General features: G+C 38.9%; 2 protein-coding genes across 2 annotated transcripts; one reads left to right on the top strand and one right to left on the bottom strand.

The window, feature by feature from the left end:
• Positions 1-411: 411 nt before the first annotated feature.
• Positions 412-25,582, bottom strand: LOC114532358 (ubiquitin carboxyl-terminal hydrolase 34-like). The gene is made up of 73 exons (XM_028553843.1): positions 25,385-25,582; positions 25,192-25,270; positions 18,707-18,983; positions 18,583-18,633; positions 18,352-18,501; positions 18,113-18,180; positions 17,920-18,033; positions 17,679-17,757; positions 17,533-17,597; positions 17,291-17,369; positions 17,082-17,174; positions 16,649-16,904; positions 16,330-16,462; positions 15,781-16,087; positions 15,559-15,686; positions 15,186-15,457; positions 14,847-15,001; positions 14,598-14,699; positions 14,422-14,521; positions 14,240-14,325; positions 14,090-14,166; positions 13,811-13,940; positions 13,399-13,671; positions 13,045-13,273; positions 12,645-12,826; positions 12,228-12,563; positions 11,844-12,080; positions 11,608-11,725; positions 11,369-11,493; positions 10,993-11,223; positions 10,846-10,901; positions 10,635-10,755; positions 10,329-10,418; positions 10,142-10,244; positions 9,811-9,980; positions 9,605-9,670; positions 9,385-9,531; positions 9,136-9,192; positions 8,982-9,059; positions 8,798-8,892; positions 8,535-8,704; positions 8,210-8,412; positions 7,610-8,098; positions 7,339-7,418; positions 7,196-7,268; positions 7,002-7,088; positions 6,852-6,926; positions 6,538-6,680; positions 6,413-6,464; positions 6,239-6,343; positions 6,075-6,119; positions 5,854-5,958; positions 5,701-5,766; positions 5,551-5,632; positions 5,304-5,361; positions 5,169-5,205; positions 5,048-5,080; positions 4,840-4,888; positions 4,657-4,742; positions 4,496-4,579; positions 4,310-4,416; positions 4,047-4,221; positions 3,780-3,940; positions 3,613-3,691; positions 3,329-3,455; positions 3,030-3,137; positions 2,693-2,922; positions 2,396-2,516; positions 2,165-2,250; positions 1,869-1,925; positions 1,706-1,789; positions 1,398-1,532; positions 412-1,219 (listed from the first exon to the last, which is right to left on the bottom strand). The coding sequence occupies exons 1-73, from the start codon at positions 25,425-25,427 to the stop codon at positions 692-694; spliced, it is 9,678 nt and encodes a 3,225-aa protein (XP_028409644.1). The 5' UTR covers positions 25,428-25,582; the 3' UTR covers positions 412-691.
• On the top strand, positions 23,249-24,624 carry LOC114532357 (neuropeptide F receptor-like). Its single transcript, XM_028553841.1, has one exon. It carries the CDS (start codon positions 23,317-23,319, stop codon positions 24,307-24,309), a length of 993 nt encoding a protein of 330 aa, XP_028409642.1. The 5' UTR covers positions 23,249-23,316; the 3' UTR covers positions 24,310-24,624.
• Positions 25,583-25,607: the final 25 nt, after the last annotated feature.

Genomic DNA, 25,607 nt, shown 5'->3' on the forward strand with positions numbered 1-25,607 from the left:
GACTTGTGTTTTTTCCCTTGTTAGCTGCTTAACCTTTTTAATGAAATTAGAATTATTGAAAGGTAAAAAAGTGTTAATTTAGAGGTATGACAAGGATGATGCACGGATGAATTCCTCAGCTGAATCCGGTATTCAATTCATGTAGAAAAAACCCAAAAAAAAACACTATGAGCTACTTCTAACTTCTTAATTTCAAATGAAGATATCATCCGACGTATGTATAGTAGTCACGTTCCTCTATCACCTTCACGCGTTTTTCTCTTCCTTTAAAAGTGATCTTTGTGTCAACTTCTAAAACTCAGAAAGAACGTTGTTAATTTATAATCTATATAATAGTATTCCTGAGTGTTTTCATTTAAACCGCTGCACGCTACCCATGCAAGAATGCAAATCTGTAATGAAAGATGACTAAAACTCTTTATTTAAAAAACCTTTCACGCAACTCCTTCAGTGTATCAAAATTGTCATTATATGTCCAACCATTATTATAATCATATTTAACTACACTATACAAATTGTTTTCATGCTTGCTTGCTTGTCACATTTGAACAGGTTCTACTGTTTTAACAGAGAACCACTTTCCTTAAACGGAACTGGAACTGTGTTATTTGTATTTGCATAGGAAATTCATACAGCTCACTGCTGCCAACACATGTCTCACTGTGCTAAAATGTCCTCCAATAGCAATGGGTTATTGCGGTGTTTTATTCATAACAGATTCAATGATTTTTGCTAACGAACCAACCCAGTCTGTCTGCGCCTTCCTAATCAACTGTCCGCTCAGTTTATTTTTCGTAGCCTTTCGTGTTTGACTTCCTTTGCTTGATTCTCCCGTTGAAGTCTCGCCTTTGTCTTCGCTCTCTTCAGGCGGACTCGTACTGGCTTCGGGAGCGTCGGAAGATGTCGGGACATCCTCGCCACGCCTTCGTTTCGTCGGAGGCGCTCCCGAGGTTTCATCGTGGCCCGATGCTTGTTTTTCGCTTCCACTACCATTTTTAGTGTCGCTCCTGTTTTCGGAAACTTTCGTTTCTTCCTTTCTATTTTCGTTCTTTTTTTGTGTCCCCTCCGTTCTTTTATCATCCTTCTGTTTCTCCTGTTTCATTTTCTGATGTTTTCGACAAACGTCTAAAAGACGTTTCAAACTCGGCACCAGCATCTCGCTGACGTCAGCTTTTTGTGGAGCGGTCGCGGTGAAGAGTAATGACAACACTCGAAGATCCTGAAAACAGAATGCTTTGAGCTCGACACCAGCAAAATTTGATTTACACCAGTAAAATTTGAATTAGCGAAATTGAGGGCAAACTATTATGGTACGCCTATCTTAGGTATGAAGCAAAAGCCTCAATACAGCGTCGAGAAGTAATGAAAAAATGAAAAAAAAAAGAAATAACTCTTACCGCGGTCAAACGTCGCGCAAAATCGTTAAACTCCGAATCTTTCAAATTTTCAGCCTGGTTTTGATCGGCAATTACTGACGTCACCAAGGTATTGACGAGAAAGTTCCACTGGTCGTGAGCGACTCGAGATGAAATCTGATAAAATTAAAAGAAATGCTTTTAAACCTTTGTCTCGGGGGGAGGGTGTACGGCACTTAGGGCCTTGTAGGATGTGAATGCTTTGAATATACAACAATCCTTGACTAAACACAGCGATGACTTATAAAAAACATTGATGAAATACTGTGAACTACACAAAAATGAATTACCCTGGGGAAGATACTGCAGAGGAAAGAATAAGTTGGATTCACATTGATTATCGTCCTCTCTTCGAACAAAATGTGATCCACATACTAAACAAATGAATAAATATTGAAAGTCTTATTCAGGGTGTTTATCAAATCTAGCGATAAGATAAGTCTGACCGCACACCTCAATAAACTCGTTTTGCTGGCAAAGTTCCTTCAAACATACTTTGTATTTCATCATCTAAGAAATGAGAAAAATAATAACTGCTGACGCCAACTACGATCAGAGCAAGGTCAATCCACTTAAAGTCTACGTCAGCTGGTCATCGAAGTTCATTGACTAGTTTCTACACTGTTCCTGAATGATCTAATCACATTTTAGTCGTCACGCGAGCCTCTTTAGTGATGAAGAACTGGCATTATAAGAATGAAGGTTTACAGAGCTTGGCTGCTCATTTAATACGATTAGATGGGCCGTACCTCATGAGATTTGTCGTAAATTTCAGACCATATTTTACAAAACAAAGTGAAATGAAGAGGAAGACCTTCCATCGCCATCAGACAGCCTAATGTTTATACGAAATAAAAAATAAATACAGATATAAATCCTGGGCAACAAACACAAAATATATTGGCACACGCAAGCACGTCTGCTGATCACAACAACCCGGCATTCCATCAATATTGATATAAGCTGGCTAGAGTACTCACTTAATCTGATAACCTCGTTCACTTTGTCGTGCGTCAATCCACAACGTACAAGTTTGTCCACGAACTGGTGATAAGGAAGGAAGTATTCAGCGAGCTCTTTATCATACGCTAAATCAACTCCCTACAAAACACACACAATTTAGACGCTTCCTTTTGCACGACCTTGGTAGGCCAAACGAAAAATCTCGCTGTGAAAAATAATTGTTCCCTCGTCACGATAATTCGTCCTAGGCCAGCTCACGGCACACCTCAGTCTACGATTCTAGTCCATTCAGTCTGTTCACTGGTAATACTCACCTTCTGACAATCAATATAGCTTCTGTGTAACGCCATATTAAGCTCGGGTACCGCCATTTGTCGAGATGATTTGCTGTTCATTGACGCCTTCCCGTGCCGTCGAGGAAAGAATGGCCCCAGAGGAACAAGATCGGGATTCTCCTTGCGACTTTTGTGGGACTGGTAAATAATCGGAACCAGAGAATTGACGCAGTCTTCTTGGTAGATTAAGATAATTGTGTGTAGAACTTCTAAACAAGTGAATAAAGAAAGAGAAATGTCAACTATTTTTTACGACTAACTTTAATATTTATCACAAAAGATGCCACGGCGTAGGAAGATACAATCTTCTCAGTACCTAAACAGGATTTTCGAATCTCTTTCGGGGTGTAAAAATTTAAAAGTGAAAGCAACTTTTGAGCCATGTCAATTCGCTCTGTCCATCCATTTATACTGTTCTTTACGTCTAAAAACAAAATTAACAAGCGTTTTATCACTCTCGCTCGAGAACCGCAGTGAGAATTATTAAAAAGAACTACACTAAATCTGTAAGTTGCATAAAGTCATTGTTTCTGAAGATAGCCTTGCATGGGTGAATAAAACCCTAGTTACTTTACCCACCCCTCCCCCTGTGGATAAAACTTTCCCGCCACAAACCTTGTCTGTTCAAGTGCGAACGACAGCAGTTCAAAATATTTAACATCACCGACAAAACTTCAGTTAGGTCACCAGTCACATGACAGGCTGTTGCTTCATGATACATTAGGTGCAGAGTCGTAAACGCCTTGAAGCAGAATAAAATAGAATGTTTTATTTGAAAAACACATGTTACGTACTGAAGTACAGAAGAGAAAGTTGTCTGATATTGTCCTCAACGATTCAATCGGAATAAATACTTAATGTAATACACCCCCAACAAGCCCCGTTATTTTATAACTTACATCAGCCAAGGACATCAATCCGTTGTTCAGAGCCACCGTCAATTTGTCTTCTTCCGTTTGAAGCAATATTTTTAACGCACTGCAATAAAAATATCAAAAACTAGGTTCAACGTTCTGAGGGTCATTTGTCCATATTTTGTTCGAGATCAGTGGATACATGTACATACTAAATGAGCGTGGTCCAGTGGGATCCACAATCCAATGACGTCATGTACATTTTGATAGTTCGTTCGCGGAAAGTCGCGGCCGCTGTAACTTCGGAACTCTTCGTCAAATTTTGACCATTTCCAGAAAACAAATTCATAAGATTGAACAACTCTTCAACGGCCTGCGTCAACAAGAATATCATTAATACAAAATATGTAGTTTTCTTTATAACAAACCCGAATAAATAGCCTGAATACGCAGGTTCAAATGGGGAACTTTCATGATACCTTAGGATATTGGTTGATTCTAAACGTCAGATACTCAAAAGCCCACGTCATGTTGGCGTGCTTAGCAAGTTCCCGCGTAAATTGTGCTGAGTGTTCACAAGCCAATCGCAATAGACCATAATACACTGGGAGAACATTTCTGTTGAATGCAATCACTTCAGGATCGTCGTTTGAACTAAACAAGAAAAATGTGCAAAAGGCTTCAAACAAACTCTGAAAAAGTACAAGGACACAGTTAATTAGTTGTTACACGAAGTACTCACAGGATGTAATTGAACGGTATGTTTTCAACCACATGACTGGTGTCTGTTATGAACGCTACGTTTTCTTCACAACCATTACAAACGTGATACCAATATGTCAATAGCGCCTGCATGGCCAAAACAAAAAATCTCAGTACACGAAATATAATAGTTGCCATTGATTTAAAATGATTATTAGCTACGAACCTGTTTATTTGGAAATACAGAGATATTTGGTTCTGACATAAGCGGGTGAAACAGCTTCCATATATCAGGGGAGAATGGCGTGAACTAAAAGCGAATAAAAACCATCTTAAGTTTCCATTTAGAGTTCATTCTCGCTCGTGTTTTTCCCGCCACATTCATACCATTTCCTTCTCCTTGCTTGACACAAGACAGTAGTTCAGCACAGCGAAATAACTTGTTAGTTTTGTTGTCCCATGAAGAGTTCGATCTTAAAATGCAGAAGAAGCAGTTTACAAACGAATGAAATGAAACGGGATTCATGAAGTACACGTATTTTGGTGATGATACAACAGCAAGAAGCTTACCACAATATGTCTTCAGCTTGGGCATCAGGTTCAACAGAGTAACGTAAACCTAGGAAGACAAATCTCTTTAAAAAATTTCCCCATCTCGCTTGAAAGATTCTGTAGGAGATCCTAACGATCGTCCTCTATCGTGACGCGTCTACTACTTTGATCGAAAGGTTGTTTTAATGGTAAATTTCTACTTGAAGGTTTTGGATTCTGTTCATACCTCGTGGAGCACCGATTCCGCATCCGACGAGAACTAAAATTGATGGAAACGAGAAAGATTCTGTCAGAAAGCGATAAATACAAATGTATTGGAGTGTTAAAACCTTGTACGGAATGTATACCTGAATGTCCTTTTGTGGAACGACAAATGACTTCGTTCTTAAAATAAGGATCGTTGATCGTTAGAAAACAACTACTTCAGAAACTTAATGTAGAATCCCTTACCCGAAACGAAGTATTATTGTAGGAACGTTTACCTGAATCCTGTTTTGAAAGGGTTGTTGGGTATCAGTGCAATCAGCAAATACGCAGAATCTAAAGGAAAAATCCTGGATTTCATATTTCTACCAACATAAATACAAATCTTTCACATGATGAATCTTTTTGCTTTCTCATAACGAGAATTATCTATTGGTATGCTGGTCTCAAGTGGTGAACTGGACCTGAAAGCCAGCAGTGGCGTACTCCAGTTTAGTTTATAGTTTTCTTCAGTCATCAACGTACCATTGCGAATACGAATACTGTTGTCAGCGACGAGAAACGGCTCGACCCAAGTGTCCATGTGATTCAAGACAAACTGACGGGCCTAGCGAAGAAGCAGAATTATGCATGAAGAATCTTTCAACGCGGCCTGATTTTTTGTTTTCATCCTACCATTTTATTCTTGGAGACAGCAGTTTGAAGCCATTCCAGACACACAGAAGCATTGTATTCGGCCGCCTAAAATGCAAAACGTCAATCAGAGTCTGACATTTGCATGAATTCATTGGTTCACGTTATGGAATAAAGTAGAAAAGAGTATTTCACCTCCCAAATTCTTGCCAAGATTAGTTTCGTGAAGGAAGAGGGACCCGGAGTTCCGGCACTAAGTTCAGTGAGGTTGTTGAGCAACTTAAAGAACGGCTGAGTTTGCTGAAAGAAATAAGTTATGATAGACCTCAACTACTTCATGTAAAGATCTCTGGCTAGTTTCACGTGAATTTTCAGATCTTATCAGGAGAAACGCTGAATACTAGCTGCCAACTTACCTCTGATGAAAGTCTCTTCACCGAGGACATCAGCGTTGATACGATCTAAAACACACAAGATCGCAGTTATCACTAAAAAGTATGTGACCTCACATGCGTAGAAAAAAGCTTGCCCACCTATAGCCTGGGGGCAGCTAAACAGCTAAACGAATCAAAATACTTACATTTTCAGCAAGTTCTTGGTTATGAAGGCATAATGTAAACACAAGATTTCCTGTGTGTTTAAGATTCACTGCATCCTTCACAATCTCAAAGATGAATGGATATCCCTAACAAAATATAGCACGCTATATGTAATAGTTATTCCTAGCGTGGAAATTTGTATAAAGTGCAAGTACCTGGCCACCAAAGAGAGCTTCTTTGTCACTCTCTGATAACTGGACTTCTTTTCTGCAGAAAAAAAGATCACAATGTTACGGACTGAAGCTATCATGGTCTGAAATGAATAATGTTAAACACTCACGATTGTCCTTTAGCTTCCTCAACCAAATACGCTATCACTGTCACCATCTTCTCTAGGGCGAACGGTCGGAATTTCTCTTCGGGGAAGATCGGAACAACTTCGTCGTCGTCATCATCAACGTCATCATCTTCGCCCACTTCGACCTGAGAAATAGGACGTGAAAGTTTAGACACAAAAGACCCGAAGAAGAAACGTCTTAGGTAAAGAGCAAGAGCTATTAGAGCGAGTATTATTACAGGTAAACCACGTTTCTTGAACACAAGACTGGTGTGTTTAATGAAAACATTCTAGCATCTGTCTGCGTTAACACTCACCGGATCGTTCGACTTTAGTTTGAAGAAGAAATTCACCAAAGTTGTTATAGCATTGACTGAGATCAAATATCGCCTCTGAAAGACAAATATAACATAAAATTATAGAAGAGATTAAACATGTATTGAACTAAGCAAATGACGACAACAAACCTCTTCGCTTCCCAACTGACAGAACTGATTTAGGAATGAAAATAACTCCGTCATGTTTTTCATGTGATTCTTTACGTTTGTTGTAAGCTGTGAAAGAAAGACACAGCACAGGTTGAATTCTGCATACAGCAGCTATATATGAAGACCAACTAGTTGGCGGTCCTGATAGTTTGACCGCAATAAAATGTACGTACCAACTTGAGAATGGCTTGGACAAAGTTTGTCACAGAGCACGAGGCGACGGGCTTCTGGCTGCCATTTTCACCCCTACAAAAAAAAAAGAAATGTTATCCTTGGAGAATCATCAGAATTTTTACGTTCTTCCTGGTTCACTTACTCCTTTTGCGATGAACAGTAAAGAGCTACTTGTGATGGTCGAAGGATCTGAATGACGTGAAGACACAGACGAGCAAACACCTTAACAAGAAAACATGAAATGACAGTGAGCCACTGATCTGCTGCAGTATCACTGGACGGATAAACAACAGTAATACAGCCAGTGGTACTTGGATAGTTCAGCACAGAACTGCTCTGCTTTGATCAAACTGGTTGGAGGAAGACATGAAGGGCTTTAGTATGTAGGACATTTCATCACCATGGCAACTAACCTGTCTCGTAGCCTGCACAGGACACCTAAGTAATATTTGATGTAACCACCAGCTGTCCTCCGCCATATGATCTAAAAACCATTGACAAGCATCGCGACTGTTGTCGAAGTGAACGACAAGCATGTCACTCCATCCTTTTAATCCTGGCTTTTCTTTTGAATGAATAAACGTCTCGAGCAGGAACGATGTTGCAAGCTTCACGTTTGAAAGAGAAGTCTGTGAACTCTCGGTAAATGTGGGAGCAATCTTGCTGCATAATAACCACATAAAATTGAAATAAGTCAAGTCAAATATTTGTTTATCGCGAATAAATTGAATATTGTCTTTCCAAATCCACGAGGAAAGGTCAGGATCCATTTCACCAACACTGGAGACGGTTTCAGCCGGTCGAGTTTTCTCCTCGCGTTCGTAAAATAACATATAAGCACTGTGGGTTTTCTCGAATGAAAAGTCCAGGAATTTCTCCGTCACAGCATCGTACGTTTTCGTCTAAAATGGAGAGAGGGTAAAAGATTTAGGTCAATACGAGATTGAGCATTGCTTTCGTATCACCTGTTAATTTGCAGGGGTTTTTAAATGTTTCATTCTACGAATATTTACCATCATCTCTCCCCCGAAACATTCCGATGCAATTTGTTGTGGATCAAACGGTTTAACCTCGGCATCATTGAAAAGGAACCAACGATCATTCTGTCCTGACGTCCTGTCTCGTATAAAACTGTAATAATGGCCGCCCTCAGCCGTCCCCGTGTGAACAACAACTCCGATTAAATTATAAACATAATTCAAGTCTTTTTCAGGATCTGTGGAAGGAAAATACACGAATATCAATTATTTTCTTGCATTACTTTGGGGGCGAAGAGTGCTATTCGTATATATTGTTATTTTGTGTGGCTCCAATGCCGGGGGGGAGTTGATCAGCTACCTTGCTCTTTCTTATCACCCATTAAATATTCCTCGGTGTATGGCGCCATATGCAGTTGCCTTGGAAACGAGAAATGCGTGTTTACTTTCTCCTTCATCATCGTCACCATGTTGAAAGTGTATCGCATTGTGTTGAAGCACAGAATACGTGGAAGAACCTTGAAACAAGCCCTTTTGAAAGGAAATACAAAGCAGTTTTAGTACACCAAACCTTTTCTACCACAAGCAAATAGTCATATCAAGTATAAGTTAAAAATAGCCTACCTTTTTTCGGCTCTGACTTTCTTACCGCATTGGGAACAAGTGTACATGTTATCACCTTCAAGAGTATCCTTGATTGTTACCTCATCAAGTGATTCCTAACATGAGAAAAATACAATCGCAGCAGATCTGTCAAGTTCAGTATATGATGGTAGATTTCCACTGAGATTATCTTTACAGAACTTACGTATAAATCTTTCATGTCTGCAACCGTGCACCTGACTGAGAAGAACTCCTCTTTGGTTTGACTGACATGAGAACAATCCTAGCAAAAGGAAAGAAAAGGGTTATCTGAGATCGTATCATCGTATTATTCCAGCGAAATCATCTCATATTCTTACCAATGAAACAACGTTGTTGCTTATCTCTCCACAAAACAAATCCCTGACAAGTTCTCTCTAGAAAAGAAAGAAATGGTCGAAGCCATTTTAGTTTCACCTCGATAAAACGATGATCTGGTGGTTTTGTTTCATACAAAATACAGTTCATCTGCGATTATCATTTTGCTTCTAGACGTCTTCTAATATATTTTGCTCCGCTTAACCTTGAACAGAATTTACAGGACCAAGGTTCATTTGGAAACTACATACCATATCTGGAGACATATCTTCAAGCTTCGTGATAAGATCAGTAAAAAATTCATTCATATCTTTCTGTTCACCGGTATTTAAAGGTTTCTTATCCATGATATACGTCTTACAAAACGACCTTGGATTGTACGCTTTTCGTTCACTTTCCTAAGAAAAAAAATATGCTTCTCTTCAAAATATTCCGCAGATGATGCAATTAACACATGATTCAAACACTTACCATTAAAAAACAAAACATTTTCTGCATTTCTTTTAAAGACGTGTCCAATTTCTTATTCCCAGTCGGCTACACAGGATAGAAAAAGGTTGTTTTTATCATTGTTTCCTGGTTTGTTCACGATATAACATACAGCTCTCGTGCACATTTGTTTGGTTCGTTCCTCTTCAAAAAATGTGGCTGAAACACTCCTGTAACGACATTCATACCTGTACTTTAAGAATAGATGCCCGAGCTTCAGGCATCATGTACAATTGTTGCATACAAGACGCCATGTAACAAGTGGCACCGAGATTTATCATTCCAGCGAGACCACACGAGGAGCGACAGTTATCATGAGGCCAATAATGCCAACCATACGACACATGATGACCACTTGACTGACTGAAATTCCACAAACAATTGTTTGCATTCTTTAATGACACAATTCCTAAGAGAGTTCTGTAGGATATACGAATATCGAATACGAATATACGAATATATACGGATATACGATTTTATAAATATTCATGTATTTCAAAGGTCTCGCAAAACTCTAACCTGAAGAATGATGCTTGAGAAGTAAATTTTGAAGTTCGGTGAAGTTCTTCTCTGAATCTCGACTGAGGTCCAACAGAAGATCAAAAGCAGCGAGTCGCGAAGACTGGATGAAAATGAAATATTTTAGTCTGAGTACCCACAGAAGCCTGGGCACTATATTGTTAAGGTGTTCAACTACGTTACTTACTTTAGAACGACATTTGGGAACAACATGGATATCACTGGAATTTTTAGGCAAATCAAATAGACAATGGAGGAATAAATCTTTCATAAACTCCTATAAAATATCGTAGAAAATACAGAATATTTAATCACGTTTTCTCTCAAAATAATCAGTGATTATTATTACTAGACTGTATGGATAAATACTTTACGCAATGTTTTGGTTGAGTTAAACTTGAAGAGACGTGAAAGCATAAATCATTGCACTTTATAAACAACTGAATACAACCTTAAACATTTCATACATGCATGACAAGAATTCCTTTCTTACCAAGCTCTTATCGGAATCCTTAAAAGATGGATTTTGACGCACAACAGCCGCACAGAGTTTTAACATTCCGCTGAGAGTTTCATCTTCATAAGAACTGCGACCTTTCTCCAGACTTTCATGACTACACGTTGAAGGAAAACAAATCAAAATGGCAGAATTTCAATGCAATATTAAATGATTAAAAATAATGTTGTATGATTCAGCAGCATACCTGACAATGGACTCGGCGAGATATGAGGCAAGTGAATCTAAGCTTGTCTGCAAAACCTTGAAAGATACAAATAGCAAAGTTAAAACGGAAAAGAAAAGATGAATGGAGGTAACTCAGACCGAGGCGATAAGCTTCGAAAAGACTAACTTCTTTCTCGGTTCTCTTAGAAGGTAAGGTGTCCACAAGTCTCAGTAAAAGGATGAAATATTCTCGGCAACTCGGGCCGACTGTTCTCGTTCCAGGAATTTTAACGCACTTCATTCTTCTCGCAAGAGGCAGGAAATTAAGAAGCGCTTCAAGCAACATATTCACGTTTGAGTTCTCTTTGATCAAACACAAGTTGAAGAGACCGCGACTAGCCTCGTAACGAACAGAATGCTGCATAAAACAATGAACGTGTTATAATGCATGTTGATTGATTAAAGATGTTAGAAACAAATTGTCATAATGGAGCTGGAATGAAAGACAATATGTGGATTGTGGAAGCTTGATAGTGTACTCTTTCAAGAAAACCCCGACTTACCTCAGGGGCTAAAAGCACCAAGCGCTGTAACCAGGGCTTCAGTTTTGGATGGTTGACTAAACTGTTGAAAACTGAATTATCTGTATGAGTCCATGACACCAGCAACTGCATAGCGTGATAAAGAACTGCGATGAAACGAGAGGAAACGCGCAATTAAAATAAAACATAACACAGTTCTGACTCAACGCAGACTAACGCTACACATTGAGGGATGTTTAGAGACAGTAGGGGGAAGATACCTTCAGCACGGGCTTGATTGGGTTTCACAGGATCCCGATGTGACGTCACTGTTGATTCGTATAATGTCGTCATCAGCGCTTCAAGACATCGCTTCTTGTCAATCAATTCAATGATGTTCTAAGAGATAAAAAACAACATAACGACATCAGCTCATATCATATCACTTATCCACCGATAAGTTCTGTCCTTAAATCTATCTATCGAGCTTTGTGAGAACAAATATCATTCTTCAAACCTTTGACAGGCAATCCACTTCGACAATCTCGTCTTTATCCGTACTTTTGTTTCTAATTCTGAACTCTTTATACGCAGTCGATATCCTCGAGCCTCCCGGTGATCCATAGGTGACCACGAATACCTCCTGTTCATCTGGTATAAGCTCACCAGATAGCTTGAGTGTACCGAACTTTTTGATGAGATTTAAAAGTGAGGCGAGGCACTCTTGATGAGACTGGGTCCAGGATGGGTTATCCTGCACAGAAGGTGGGGAAAGGGGTATATGAGACGTGCACATTAGAACACAAATTATAAGAGAGATGTCTGTATGAGAGAGATATGCCCGCATTAGAGGTGTCTGTATTAGAGAGATGTTCGTATTGGAGAGTTATGTTTTTCATACCTGTATTAGTAAGCACCCACTTAGGAAAATATCAAGTAGATGACCCAACCCCCCGGATTCGACGAACCGCCGACTCCAAATATGAGACTTCTCGACTTCCAATTCTTGCTTGGACTTCTTCTGCGGGACGGGGGGTGCTTTCTCCTCGGAATCATCGTCTATATCCGAGAGATCAGAGTCACTGCTGAAGTCACTTTTTTCGTTATCTTTAGTGAGGTCTTCCTCAAACGATCGTTTGGCAATAGAATGAACGATTTCTAAAGCATAGAGCAGCTTGTTTGGACAGGAGGGGTCTAACAATAAACTCCAGTTAACTTGATCAGATTCTTGAGAACCCTATTGCAAAATTAAAAAAAGCTGAACTAAGTATATTGATCACCGAGGAAACTTGTTTTTATCCTTTAGAATGAAGTTTACCTCAGAATGTCCAAAGGTTTCCAAGTTCTTTCGAATGGAGAAATTCGTGGGTAGAAACATGAGTAGGTCCCAGACCATGTGCGAGAGATGCTGGACTTTAGACAGTGTCGCTGAATCATCGTAAATAACTTGAGAATTTAAAGTTTCCTTTTCGTAATGTTCCGTGTTAATTTCTTCTGAATCTGACAGAAAAGTATAAGAATAACAGCCTCAGAACTGAGAGATTCAAATTCAATTCAATTCAATTAGAACCAACTCAATTAGAACCAATTCGATTAGAATCAATTCAATTAGAACCAATTTAATTAGAATCAATTTAATTAGAATCAATTCAATTAGAACCAATTTAATTAAAATCAATTCAATTACAATCTATTCAATGACACTCTCTCATTATTACCTAGTTTACTGAAAGACGTTAGCTTGACAATCTCCGACGTTTTTCTTTCCTTACAGATGAAATTTCGCAACAGTTGTATGAGATCAAATAACTGGGTGAAGTTTGGTTCCTCCTGCATAATAAATAACGGGATGGATTCCTGGTTTGGTGTTGGAAGCAAAGACGAACCACAGAGATTGCTGTCGTTACTACAATCACGTCTACCAGCACCCACTGACACAAACACCAACTAAAGAAAAAAATAATTGAATGAAAACTAGACAGAGGAAGACAGAGGAAGGTAGTGGAGTAGGGAGGATCAACATGGATACAACGAGTGGAGGGAATCACACAAATGACCGACTTAATCCTAACCTGAAGATCTTTAAAGCCGACTTCACCAAGAGACTTCTCATCCAGTTCAGGTGTTAATTCGTGCCCCTGTGAGATCAGTCGGAAAGGTGGAGTGAGGCCGCCTGAGAACTGCGAAAAAGAGGAGTCTGGGGACGAGAATACAGGTTGCCCAATCTTGGGTACATCTTGATCTTGCTTCATCTGGTCTCGTTTCTCTTGAATTTTCTTACACCAGCACGTGACCTCAGCACGTAACTCAGCCACCAGGTCCGTGGAGGACATCTTGAATGTTCCCTGACGAGAAACAACGAGAGATTGTTTGCTTTCTATTCTCCTGTAAGCTCGACACATCACTCATCGCGGGCTACCCCTTCCCCAACCCCGCCGCAAGTGAATCAATCCCTCTCTATGATATCGACTATCCTTCGTTTACCTTCTCCGTCAGTCCTGCAGGTTGACAGACAACTCGAATGGGGTAGATCTTCTCGTTGTTGTGAATCTTGGATTGATGTGGATGAATTCCTTCACCTTCAAGCGCGCGAAGCTTCAGGTGATACGCAAATCTAAATACAACACGTTACGTTTACCATAAACAAGGTCTGGCAGGTTTTCAACATCGATTTTCATATCAAACGTTTTTACTATTACACGTCAACAGTTCGACATACAACTTTTAAATTCTGCTTAAGCAAGCTTCAAGATCAATGCAAACCTTTGTTTGAATAGCTTCAGATGTTCCTTCAATAATGTCAGAGCTCTCTCCATCACTTGTAAACTTACTGCAGGATTCTACAATAAAACAAGTTCAGTCAAAGGTGGAAGCAGAGGAAACTGGCTAAAATAAGATAAACAACTGCCAAACCTCGTTGAATGTCGCGGAAGCATTCTTTAAACTATCCATACACTGTTGAATGAACTCTCTCTCCCGACGAAGACTTCCCTTCTCGTCTGTAAATTTTAAAATATGACAAGAAAGCATGAAAAAAAAACTGTTAAATCACAAACACAACTTTAGAAATTGATAATCGATTTACGATGACTAACCATTGATGTAAAATGAATTTAAAAATGTGATTGCAGCTTGACTGACTTCGCTGGATTGCGCAATCAAGGCAATACTCCAGAGTTGACCCATTCCAGGTATCTAAGATCAGAAATGAGCGTTAGTTGATGAATGTTAGTGGATGAATAAGGGTATATAGGTATTTCAACGTACACACCTTGCAGTTACCAGTTCTCTCTTCGTTTAGAAAGAGAGAGAATAGTTGTTGAAAGAGATTTAATCCCGTCATTGAAACAGTCTGTGGTTTCAACGCTGACATCTAAAAAAACAAAACAATCAATAGATATTCCGAGAGGCAAGGAATTATATGATATGATTGTTCGCTGTTATAAAACATTTGCGGTTCGAAGTTATTTCCATTTCTACTGCTTATTTATAAGACGTAAAATCCAACTGCATCATATACCTTGTCTTTGAAAATGTATTTAAATGTTGAGACATCCAATGCGTGGAAATCTTTATTTCTTGCCTGATTCACAAACCAATCTAACGTGTCATCAGAACATTCCTCGTCTTCAACCAAACATGACCAAAGTAAATCCACTTGATGCGAAGTTAATCCTGTGAAATATTAAATAAAAAATACAAATAACTTATAAACAACTAATACAAAAGCTAATAAACTACGCCTCTTGCGAATCAATTCCCTCACTATTTACACCTTGGTGAGAGCTTTATCAAATCTAGTCAGTTCATTTTTCCAAGATACACAATCAGTTCTATGCTTCATCCCTCGTGAACTTACTAAATTTTTGAGGCGACAGGTCAGTGGAATAAACAGATGTCAAGAATTGAAGCCTGGCTTGAACTTCGTCATAATGATTGAAAAACGAGTCACTCGTTCCACCCTCGATCTCTCGCTGCTGACAATACTGCACAAGATTTTCAAAATATAGTTTCATCATGTTGAGCTTCTTGTTCGCCCATTCCACAACGCCGTACATGCTCGTTCCTCCGTTTAATTGTTGAAAAGAACAGAAAAGTTTTGGTAGAAGCCCAAGGGACAAAACGACAGACCTGGAAATGAAAAATTGATGGTATTCTTTTATGGGATGATCTACCGGATAAGATTGACAGTTGAGGGACTGTAAGAGAAGATATATTTGAAAAAAACGTACTTATTTTGAGCTAAATTATCAAGGCATCCTTTCACAAATTGAAGACGAAGTTTCCTCTCTCCAGCATAACAAATAAGTTGACAGAGAAGCTTCTCAGCTTCTTGTAATAACCCGTCCTCGAGTTGACACTAAAAACCAAGCGAGATATTGGATCATATGATAGGAGGGAAAGCAGATAACCACAGAAAGATAAACCCAGCAACCCTATAATAAAAAACTCACCGCATTTTTATCTTGGACGATATCCCACAACAACGTCTTCCCTTCAACACAAACATCTTCCAGACGAAAGTTGACTTTCTTACTTTCCCCAGACACACACGCGACCTCCTCGATATCCTGATGTTTACAGCCCAGTTCCTCATCATCAAAATCTTCGAGGGCAGCACGATCAGAACACGTGAGCGACTCGTGACTATCACTGCTGCTACTGCCTGAGACTTCCTTCATATTTTGATCTTGACTGTAAACGATCGTGGATCCAGTGAACTCCCTCTTGACTGTATCCGAGATCTCCTCCTGCGGGTCACTGAAATTGAAGAAGATTTAATCATCGACCCCACAGCGTCCGATAGAGATTCTCAGTGTATTATTGGTATATTGCAAGCTCTAACTAGGAGAAAAACTAACAACTATCCTAAAACATCCAGTATACAAATTATCAGTATATTGTGGGTGAAATTGGGACGTCTAACTGGTCTAACTGGGAGAAGAGTCTGTGAATTCATTCACGTTGACAGAGGTACTACATTGAGTGTGAATGAAGATTACCTGCGTCCAGGCAAGGCGGTATCCAGGCTCACATCACTGATTGTGCTGGTACTGCTTGGACTGCCAATTGAACTGTTGTTTGGTTGGATAAGATTCGTGTGAAGAGACGCTGCTACTGCGGCTGCGGTATTTGCTAAAGAAAAATCCCCGATTACTTAATCCGGGATTAAGTGATCTCTTTTAACGAAACCCAACCCCTAATCTAGGGAGAGGGATAGGAGGAGGAAAGGAGAAGATCAGGAGAAAGAATGGATAGAAAGGGGAAGTAGAGGGGAAGGTAAGAACATGAGAAGGGGAGAGGAATTCACCCAATGCATACCTCCAACAACAGCAGTGGATGAAGTTGGACTGTTTCGTCTTGCCATCTCTCCTTGCGTGTGTTGATGATGATGGGATGAAAGAGCGTTATTCCAAACCATTCTAGTCAACACTAACGCCAGGCAAAGTGTTTGCTTGCTGTGAGAGGCCACAGGTAAGCTAGACACCAGGCCCAGAAGATATTGTATCAACTCCGTGTCAAGATGTTTCGCCAAAGTTGTAAGAAGATCATGAACGTAACGACTCGCGTGTTTGAGCTAGAGTCGAAAATATTTCATATTCGTTTAGAAAAACCATCAAATATCATAAACATTTCTTTTAAATATGTTCCAATACTTATAAACATCTGACTATATATAGACTGTTCTGGTGAGCGGTTCCTTTTGAAAGGATATTACAAATGATTTACACGCAAGGTCTGTTTTTAAACCAACCTGTGCAGCGGCCCAGATGCATTGAAGATGCTGGTTTGTTATTTTTGCTTCTTGCGCAAGAAAATTCAAAATCACTTGAGACTGTTTGAGCAACTGTATTAAAAATAATAAAATAATCATCGTAACGATAAAATATAATGCCGCTGGCCTGGGTAGCGTGACTAGGGTCTTGAAAGATCTCACTGAAGTGGATAAACGTCGGTTTCTACCTCAACGTGTAGGTTCGGGCCAAACAAATGATCCACGATATTTATTTCCACTAGCCACGCGGCTAACTCGGCACACATTCTACAAGAAATTCAAAAGAAAAATTTGTCAACATGGCGGATTATTTAGCAAAACAGATGTTCAGGAGCTGAACTATTTGAAATACTCTGAGTCTTGCCAAGGGCCTTCAATAAAATCACGAAGATATACGGAACAGTAAATTTGATTTTCTATCTTCACTCACTCGTCAACATCGACGGAAACCTGAGTATCGTTGTGGAAGATTTCAATAAATGCATGAACTTGATTCTGAAACAGAAAATTAAAACATTACAGTGTTATATAGCGAGATCAAACTGTCTCACTCTGGTAACAAATGCGGCTTTCTACCGTGATTTGGTTCAGTCCAGTCAGCCTCACTGTCAACGTCGATGATGTGAAATAACGAAAGGCGAGCTCCATACTGTCTCTGAATAAATAATACAAGACTCTAGTTGTTAGGCAGAAACTCAGAAACAGGCTGTCAAATTGAAAGTTTAGTAAACACAGTTGAAGTACCACAACTTGAATTTGCAGTTTTGTGAATGTATGTTTACTGGAGTGATACTGGTATAGCTACAAATGTTCGCACCTGTCAAAGATCAGACTGTATTGCGGAGGACTTTTCACTGTCGTCCACATTGTATCAGCCATTAATCTTCTTTCTGATAATCTCAGCTCTTTATCTGTCAGCTTACAAAGATATCTAAAACATTGCACAAAAATTTAGTTCTATTATTGAATGATTGAAATCTTTACCGCCTCATTGATGTGTTCTCTCCCACCTTATTACTGATCCTCTTAGAGGCATAATATGCTGTACAATGGCCTTCACATGAAACCAAACACGTAACTAAAGAAAAAACAACAACATTTAAACAACAACCTATGGTTCATGGTTATCGTGTGATAGTTTAATGGTAGGTGCATGGTAACTCAATGGTGTCAGAGCATGGTAACTCACGTGGCGAGCGATGGGAAGCTGGTATATGGATGGTGTCAATGCTGTTTCATTTCTCCTTACCTGTTGAACTATACAGATGAGGCTGTGCGCCAACGGAAGAGGGAAGTTTGTTGGGTCTGTTTCACGAAAGCATGCATGTATCAACGTGAGACCTTGATTTTCACAAAAATATACAATATAATACAAAAGAATATCTGAAATTTCTCCCTCCTAAAAAGTAAAAGAATAAGACAGACATGTGAGTTGATGATGTTCAAATTTGTCTAATCCAGTAGTTGTTGAGAGACTTACGTTTATATCACAATATTTGCTGGTCAGCTTCTTGTCCACACGAATTTGTGCCTGTAGTCGAAAAGTGGAGGTTAATAAATATCTGATGATACCAATGGTAGAATCACCGGTTCAATAAACTCACAGAAGAATACATCTTGTGAACTTTATACAACGGAAAATTGATCTGCAGCACTTTAACTATGGACATGAATATTTTCATCGCTTCATCGTCCGTCCAATTATCATCCTCGGGCTCATTGTCCTTGTCTTGGGCACCTTGCTCGTTATTCTTCGCTTGTTTATTCTTGTGATTTCGAACTCTGTGTTTGAGATACGCCAACGCCACATCGATCAAGATTTTAACAACTTCTCTCAGTTCGAGCAAGTATGGGTTCTCTTTGAAAATACATTTGCATTGGCTGTGGAAATAAAGAGAAGAATATACAACGCTTGTCTATGCTCTAAGATGATAAATGTTGTTTGTTGGTTGTAACCAGAGAATAAGAGCGTTTCAGTGAGTACTCGTAAGTTCTCACTCCAAATTAAATATGGAGCTCAGTCAGCTTGGATGAGGCTGAAATCGACGAGCTCCATACATTTACCTGGAGTGTGAAATTGCATTAAAAAATGATGGATTTTGAACTCACGAACCAAGAAAGAAAAAAAGAGAGCCTAGGGATAGTAATCTATATTTGAGACTCTGGGAACGAGGTTGACCTTCAACATTCTTGAAGAGGCACGTAATTAAACACGCTGCAAATAATGGGCAAGTTCAAGTTCAGCTGTTATATTAAAGTATTCATTAATGTTTCTGCTCGTCCCATGATGATTTAAACATTGTTAATTAATTGTTCTTCATATAAATGTTATTACGCGAAAGATACTGTCAAAGCTTTTCTTCACGAGCAAAACAAATAACCTGGCTATATGAAATAAAACAGAAGTCAAACATAATTCATATTGAAACACCGCAGTCCAGAGATGGAAGTCTAGGTCAAAAATTTAAAGAAAACATGGCAGTAGATGCACAGAAAATCATCTTAACTATCGCTGTTATCTTGGGAGGTGTAGGGAATATCGCTGTTATCATCATGATATGCCGACGACGAAGCCTGCTCAAAAACAACCACTATTATCTGATTCTTCACCTGGCAATTTGTGATTTACTCCATTTACCGTTTTTCATGTCATACGTTTATTCTCTCATCAGCGCCGCCAGCTCCTCAACGTCTTTCTTTCATTGTATAATCTGGCAACCCGCACAAACGGCAACTTTCACAGCTGGAGCAAATTTTCTTGTCTTTATTTCCATGCTTCGCTATCGCGCAATCATGCATCCGTTTAAACCTGGAACCAGCCAGAGAACCATCAGATTGGTGTCAATGTTGGTCTACCTGTGGGCCTTGATCTGCATCGTTCCATACGCCATGGTACGAAGATATGACGCTACCCATGGTCGTTGCTACACGGAATGGCCAAGGAAATCACTCAGGATTCTTTACACTGTATTCCTAACGAGTGTTCAATGTTTAATACCTTCCCTATTGCTGGCTGTCATCTACTTTAAGATATGCAGGAAACTTGTTTCCCAGAACAGAAAGCATGTTTTCAACCAGAATCATTGTCAAAACACGAGACCACCTACTTTATTCCAAAGTTTAAAACTTCGGAATACAAAAACATTCCTCGTTTGCCTCATTATCGTCATCTGTTTCATAGTTTCCGCGTGTCCACTGCAGATTATGTGGATTGTGGTTGCAGCAGGCAACTCAATCGTACCAAAAAGATACAACACTGGATTAATCGCCTTGTATGTATTTGGAACGGCGGTTGTTAACCCGTATGTGTACGGTGCATTTGATTCAAAGTTATTTTCTCTTCTGAAGCGCTGCAAACGAAGATAAGAATACCTGGGTGTTCTAACCACACGTAAGACAACCTCCGATGAAGGATCACATAATGCTAAACCCTACTTCATCACAAATAGAACTTCTTCTAAGAGTATTTGTCTTATATGCATGCCGTCCGTTCACATCAACGGGAAGAAAAGTATTTGATTCACGCTATTTGTTGCTATTTTTGATTAGTAAGAATAGCATTTTACCGCAAATACATTTAACAATTGTTTGTGTTTTTTCTGCTGTATGCTTTGAACCAACGTATCATGCAGTAATTTCTAACTGGAAATTGAAATAAACAAGAGATTTTCAAGCAAAAAGTGACGATGCATTGCACTGCTTTAACGTAACCACATTTCTCAGCTAGGGTAGTTGTTTGGTATTGGAAGAGTTGACTGTAGTGGAAATGTTGAAGTGCATCTTAATAAGGAACGCTGTAAACATTGCCACCTGCGTGTGTGATCAATGTAATAAGTTTTTCCACGATATTTACTCTGCTTACACGATTTTAATAACATATGTTAAAATGACACGAGTTATTTGTTCATGTGGTAATAAAAAAGGGAAACACTGATCAAAATTAAAGTCACAGCCCGGAGGTGGACGTCTAGACACACGACAGTCGAAATCCATGGCAGTTTATACAAAAAACGTTGTTCTCAGCATTGTTGCCTTCTCAGGAATAATTGGTAATATCGCTGTTATTATCATGATATGCCAAAGACGAAGCAAGCTCACAAACAACCACTATTATCTTATTCTTCACTTGGCAATTTGTGATTTACTCCATTTACTGTTTATTATGACAGACACTTATCCACTATTTACACCTCCATATTCCATGTCGTCAGCATCTTCTTTCTTGTGTACGACCTGGCAACCAGTACAGGCTGCATCCTTTATTGCTGGAGCAAATTTCCTGGTTTTAATTTCCGTAATTCGCTACCGTGCAGTCATGCATCCACTTCAGCCTGGTACCAGCAAGAGAAAGGTCAGATTGGCGTCAATCTTCGTCTACGTATGGGCCTTGATCTGCATCGTTCCATACATCTTAGTGCAAAGATTCAACGATCACTGCTACGAGAAATGGCCAAAGCAATCTCTAAACATTGTTTACACTGTATTCCTAACGAGTGTTCAATATTTAACACCTGCCCTAATGCTGACTGTCATCTACTTTAAGATATGCAGGAAACTTGTTTCCCAGAACAGAAAGCATGTTTTCAACCAGAATCATCGTCCAAACACGAGAACACCTACTTTATTCCAAAGTTTAAAACTTCGGAATACAAAAACATTCCTCGTTTGCCTCATCATCGTCATCTGTTTCATAGTTTCCGCGTTTCCCCTGAAGGTTATGGGGATCATTTTTGCGGCAGGTAATTCGCAAATAGTAGAAAGTCACGGCGCTGGGTTTACCACTCTTTACCTGTTTGGGATGGCAGTTAACCCGTACGTGTACGGTGCATTTGATACAAAGTTGTTTCCTTGTATCAAGCGCTGCTCAACGAAGACAAAAATGCCTTGGTGTCTCAATCGTGAAGCCTGAGAGATCACAAATCAACGTTTTAACAACTTCAGGCAAAGACACTCGAATATTTCACGCCTAGAGCAACAGTTTTAAGCAGTTCTGGGAAACTCCCAAAATTACAGGTCCTACAAGACAGATCATGAAAGATGAAGTTATATATCTACGAGCCAGTGTATATAATTTTGTATCTGGTAATCATTGCAGCATTTGCACTGTACTTTGCATGTATAAACGTACAATTAAATATATAGTCAAATATGTTTTTGTGTTAAAACATGATTTGTCTCAGACCGTCTTCCTCCTCCGTTTTAAAAGTGTCACCAAACTGTTTATAGAAAATAGGTTTGGAAGAGATATCTTTTTCAAAATTTATCCTAAATTTTAAAATTCTATTCGGACGATGCATAATTCAAAGGGGTTAAAATAATTCTGTAGGATAAGATCGCAATGGACAGTTAATGAAATGATACCGTGAAATTGCTTTTTAAATAGGACTAGAAAAATAATTTTGCATGCCCGAAATTCGTCTAAAATCTAGCTCAATGGGGAAGAATTTCGCATTTTGCTAGGGTTTTATTTCTCAAGTGCATGCCTGGAGGCTGAAGAATGAAAGACCTTAATTAACAACGCCATAAATGTGTTAATTGCAAATTGCAAATGTGCTTATTTTTCTTTGCATACATCACGTAATGATTTGATTGAAAGCAGAGACGAACCGTAAACAACTTGGATTTTCAAGAGCGTGTTCACGTCATTCCCCCGAGAGTTGACGTGTAAAAGAGCTAAAAGCTTTAGCGAGTTACACTGGAGAAACTGCTGGAAGAGAACAAGTTTAGAAAACACCTGAGATATAAGACAAATGAAGATATGCACAGATGTTCGGAACAATTATAGCAGAATATATTAACTTGACTTATACACGATAATCTATTATCTTAAACGTTTGCTTAAGACTTTTCATAATTGTGATATTTTCTTTAAACAGTTGTCGGCGACGAAAACTTAACCGGTAGATTCAACTTGTATAATTAAAAAATCAAATAAAATGAAGCGTGTTAAAATTTTACCCATTAGCTTAAACCAGCAGATGCACACGGCTTTATTTTAAGTGATTAGAGGGGCGGTTAAGATCATGCTTTCGACGCGGCAAACGCATGGAAAACAATAGATAATAAAGCGTCTTAAATGATTACGTTTTACTTTTAATGCGTTTCAGTCCTGAAACAACACGATGTTTGTTTGAGCTTAACCTCGACATAGTTCATCTTAAGCTGCTAAAGTACACCACACAGAATTTTCAAGGAACCACGACTCAAAGAGAAAATGAACGAGACGATCCTGTTCGGTTCATTGATGATAATAATTATCATCTTCGGCTCAATCGGAAATGCACTGGTTATATACTCCTTATGTAAGCAAAAGAAACTAATAAAAAGAAACAATCATTACTACCTTGTTCTACACCTCGCTGTCTACGACCTAGTTTGCCTACTGTTTGGCGGAGAATACGCCTACGAATCGCTCAGTGGTAAGAACTTCGCATTTTCCACTCTAATTTGTAAGCTGTGGTCGACAATTCACACATGTTTCTTTATCATGGACGCTGCCGTAATGGTTATCATTGCCCTCATCCGGTACCGCGCCGTTTTCCGTCCACTAGCAGCGCCTTTGAAAAGATGGCATATTAACGTGGTTCTAGGAGCAGGCTGGATGCTAGCTATTGCATGCATGGCCCCATTCTTCTGGATGTTACATTTCTCTCCAAAACCAGAATCATGCCACCCAGATTGGCCTAACAAGACCTTCGAAGTCACCTACACCGTTCTCCTAACATGCATACAATATTTTATACCAGTCATAGTACTGACTTTGGTGTATCTGAGAATCTATAAGAAAATTTCTGAAAACTTCACAGAAACGCCCAGGGAAGATAGCATTCTGGCTCCAAGCGATATGGACGAAAATACTAAAAAGGGAACATGGTTTCAAAAGTTCAGAAACGACCGAAATGGACAAATATTTCTAGTCAGTTTTGCCATAGTTATATGTTTTACAATATCTGCCTTCCCACTCCAGTTGATTGGAATAATAGCCATCAGCGGCATCCCAGTTGATAGGTATCACACCATCTCATATCTCCTGTTTGTTACTGGAGTCTGTTCACTGAACCCATTTATATACAAAGCTTTGGACAGAAAAGTGTTTTTGGTTATAAGATCATTTGTGAGCAAGACCTTCAGACATATTTCACACTCATCGAAACGAAGTGCACCAGCTGGATACACTCACACAAGAAACAGAGAGAGTTCTGTTTAAAGGGACAAACAAGACTTTGTCATAATGTCTGTACATTCGCATTAGTAGCATTGGTCCATCTAGTTATTGCATTCCCCGATAATCACCTCGCCTTTGGCGAATAATTGTTAAATACAGTGAGATCAAAAACACAAAAGAGATAAATTTAGAGAAATTATTTAGGAAGAGGATGTTGCTTCAAGATTTATTGACCTAAGCTAATCATATTATTTGCATTTGCAATTTGTTAGCTTTAGCAAAAATAATCGAGCTGTTGCAGGCATGCATATTGTTTCATGCATGTACTGGCCAGAAATATTCAAAAACATGATTATTACTGAGAGAAAATAATTGGAAGAGTTCATTTCATGCATTTTGTTAAAATACCTAATCATATAAAAAACAATCATGATGTATCGTTGTCATATATCTAAATTATATCTCTTACATTAAAATATAATCAAAATATCATTTATTGCATTGGATAGCTTAAATAAAATGACATCCATAGTTGATTCAAGGTTTAATGAAAGCAAACTCTTAAAGTGAACTAAAATGTTGGTTTTGTTCAAAGAAGACGAAAGAAACAAATACAAACACACTATCCACCTATAGCTCATTCTATTCCCCTATCACACACTACCCACCTTTAACCATTTTATAAGGATGTTTTTATAAGGAAAGCAACACGAAGGTTACATAAGTGGTTAATAAAAGAAAGTTAAGTTTTAAAATATTTGAAGTGAACGTTTTTTCTGCCTCCTACAAATTTCAGAATGCAGTTCTGTTTATTTAAAGGCTTCCAATTTTTCGAAATACCTCATAGTCTAATACGATATACGTAGTAACCTGCATATTCTTGGAAAATTATGTAGTAAAATTTCAAAAAATACAATTCCTTACCGCTGTGGCCACGTCAAAATGAAACCGATCAAATTCCCAAGATCATCTTTGTCAAATTCACTCTTTCCACTTTTATGTGCTTTATGGAAAAAAAATAACGAGTCAAAAACAGTATAAAAAACAGACGGTATTGGCCAGACAGTGAAACACGTCAAAACAAAATCTATGCATTTTCAAATATAGCCAAACTTACTTCTCTCCAAAGTTCCGAGAATCTCTCGGCAGCAATCAGGCATTTTAGAATAAACTCAAAAGAAATACCATATCTAGTTGTGTTCCTCTCTACTGACTACAAATTCCAGCGAAATCTAACGAGGTGATCACGCTAAAACGGCGTGTGAAATTACACAATCATTGAAAATATAACACTTCATTCTCCGCCATGTTTCTTCCCTGGCCGTTAGCTCGTGGGGGAT

This window comes from Dendronephthya gigantea, unplaced genomic scaffold (assembly GCF_004324835.1).
Source record: "Dendronephthya gigantea isolate DGI-Jeju-01 unplaced genomic scaffold, DenGig_1.0 000079F, whole genome shotgun sequence".
Taxonomy (NCBI): Eukaryota; Metazoa; Cnidaria; class Anthozoa; order Malacalcyonacea; family Nephtheidae; genus Dendronephthya; species Dendronephthya gigantea.

What these genes read in the sequence shown, in the direction of transcription:
- LOC114532358 (XM_028553843.1), bottom strand. Translation starts at nt 25,427, where the DNA reads ATGCCTGATTGCTGCCGAGAGATTCTCGGAACTTTGGAGAGAA. An exon ending in TTCCCAAATGTCGTTCTAAA is followed by an intron (nt 10,245 to 10,328) that starts GTAAGTAACGTA and finishes ATTTTCATCCAG; the next exon opens with TCTTCGCGACTCGCTGCTTT. An exon ending in CGGAATCGGTGCTCCACGAG is followed by an intron (nt 4,889 to 5,047) that starts GTATGAACAGAA and finishes TTGTCTTCCTAG; the next exon opens with GTTTACGTTACTCTGTTGAA.
- LOC114532357 (XM_028553841.1), top strand. Translation starts at nt 23,317, where the DNA reads ATGAACGAGACGATCCTGTTCGGTTCATTGATGATAATAATTATCATC.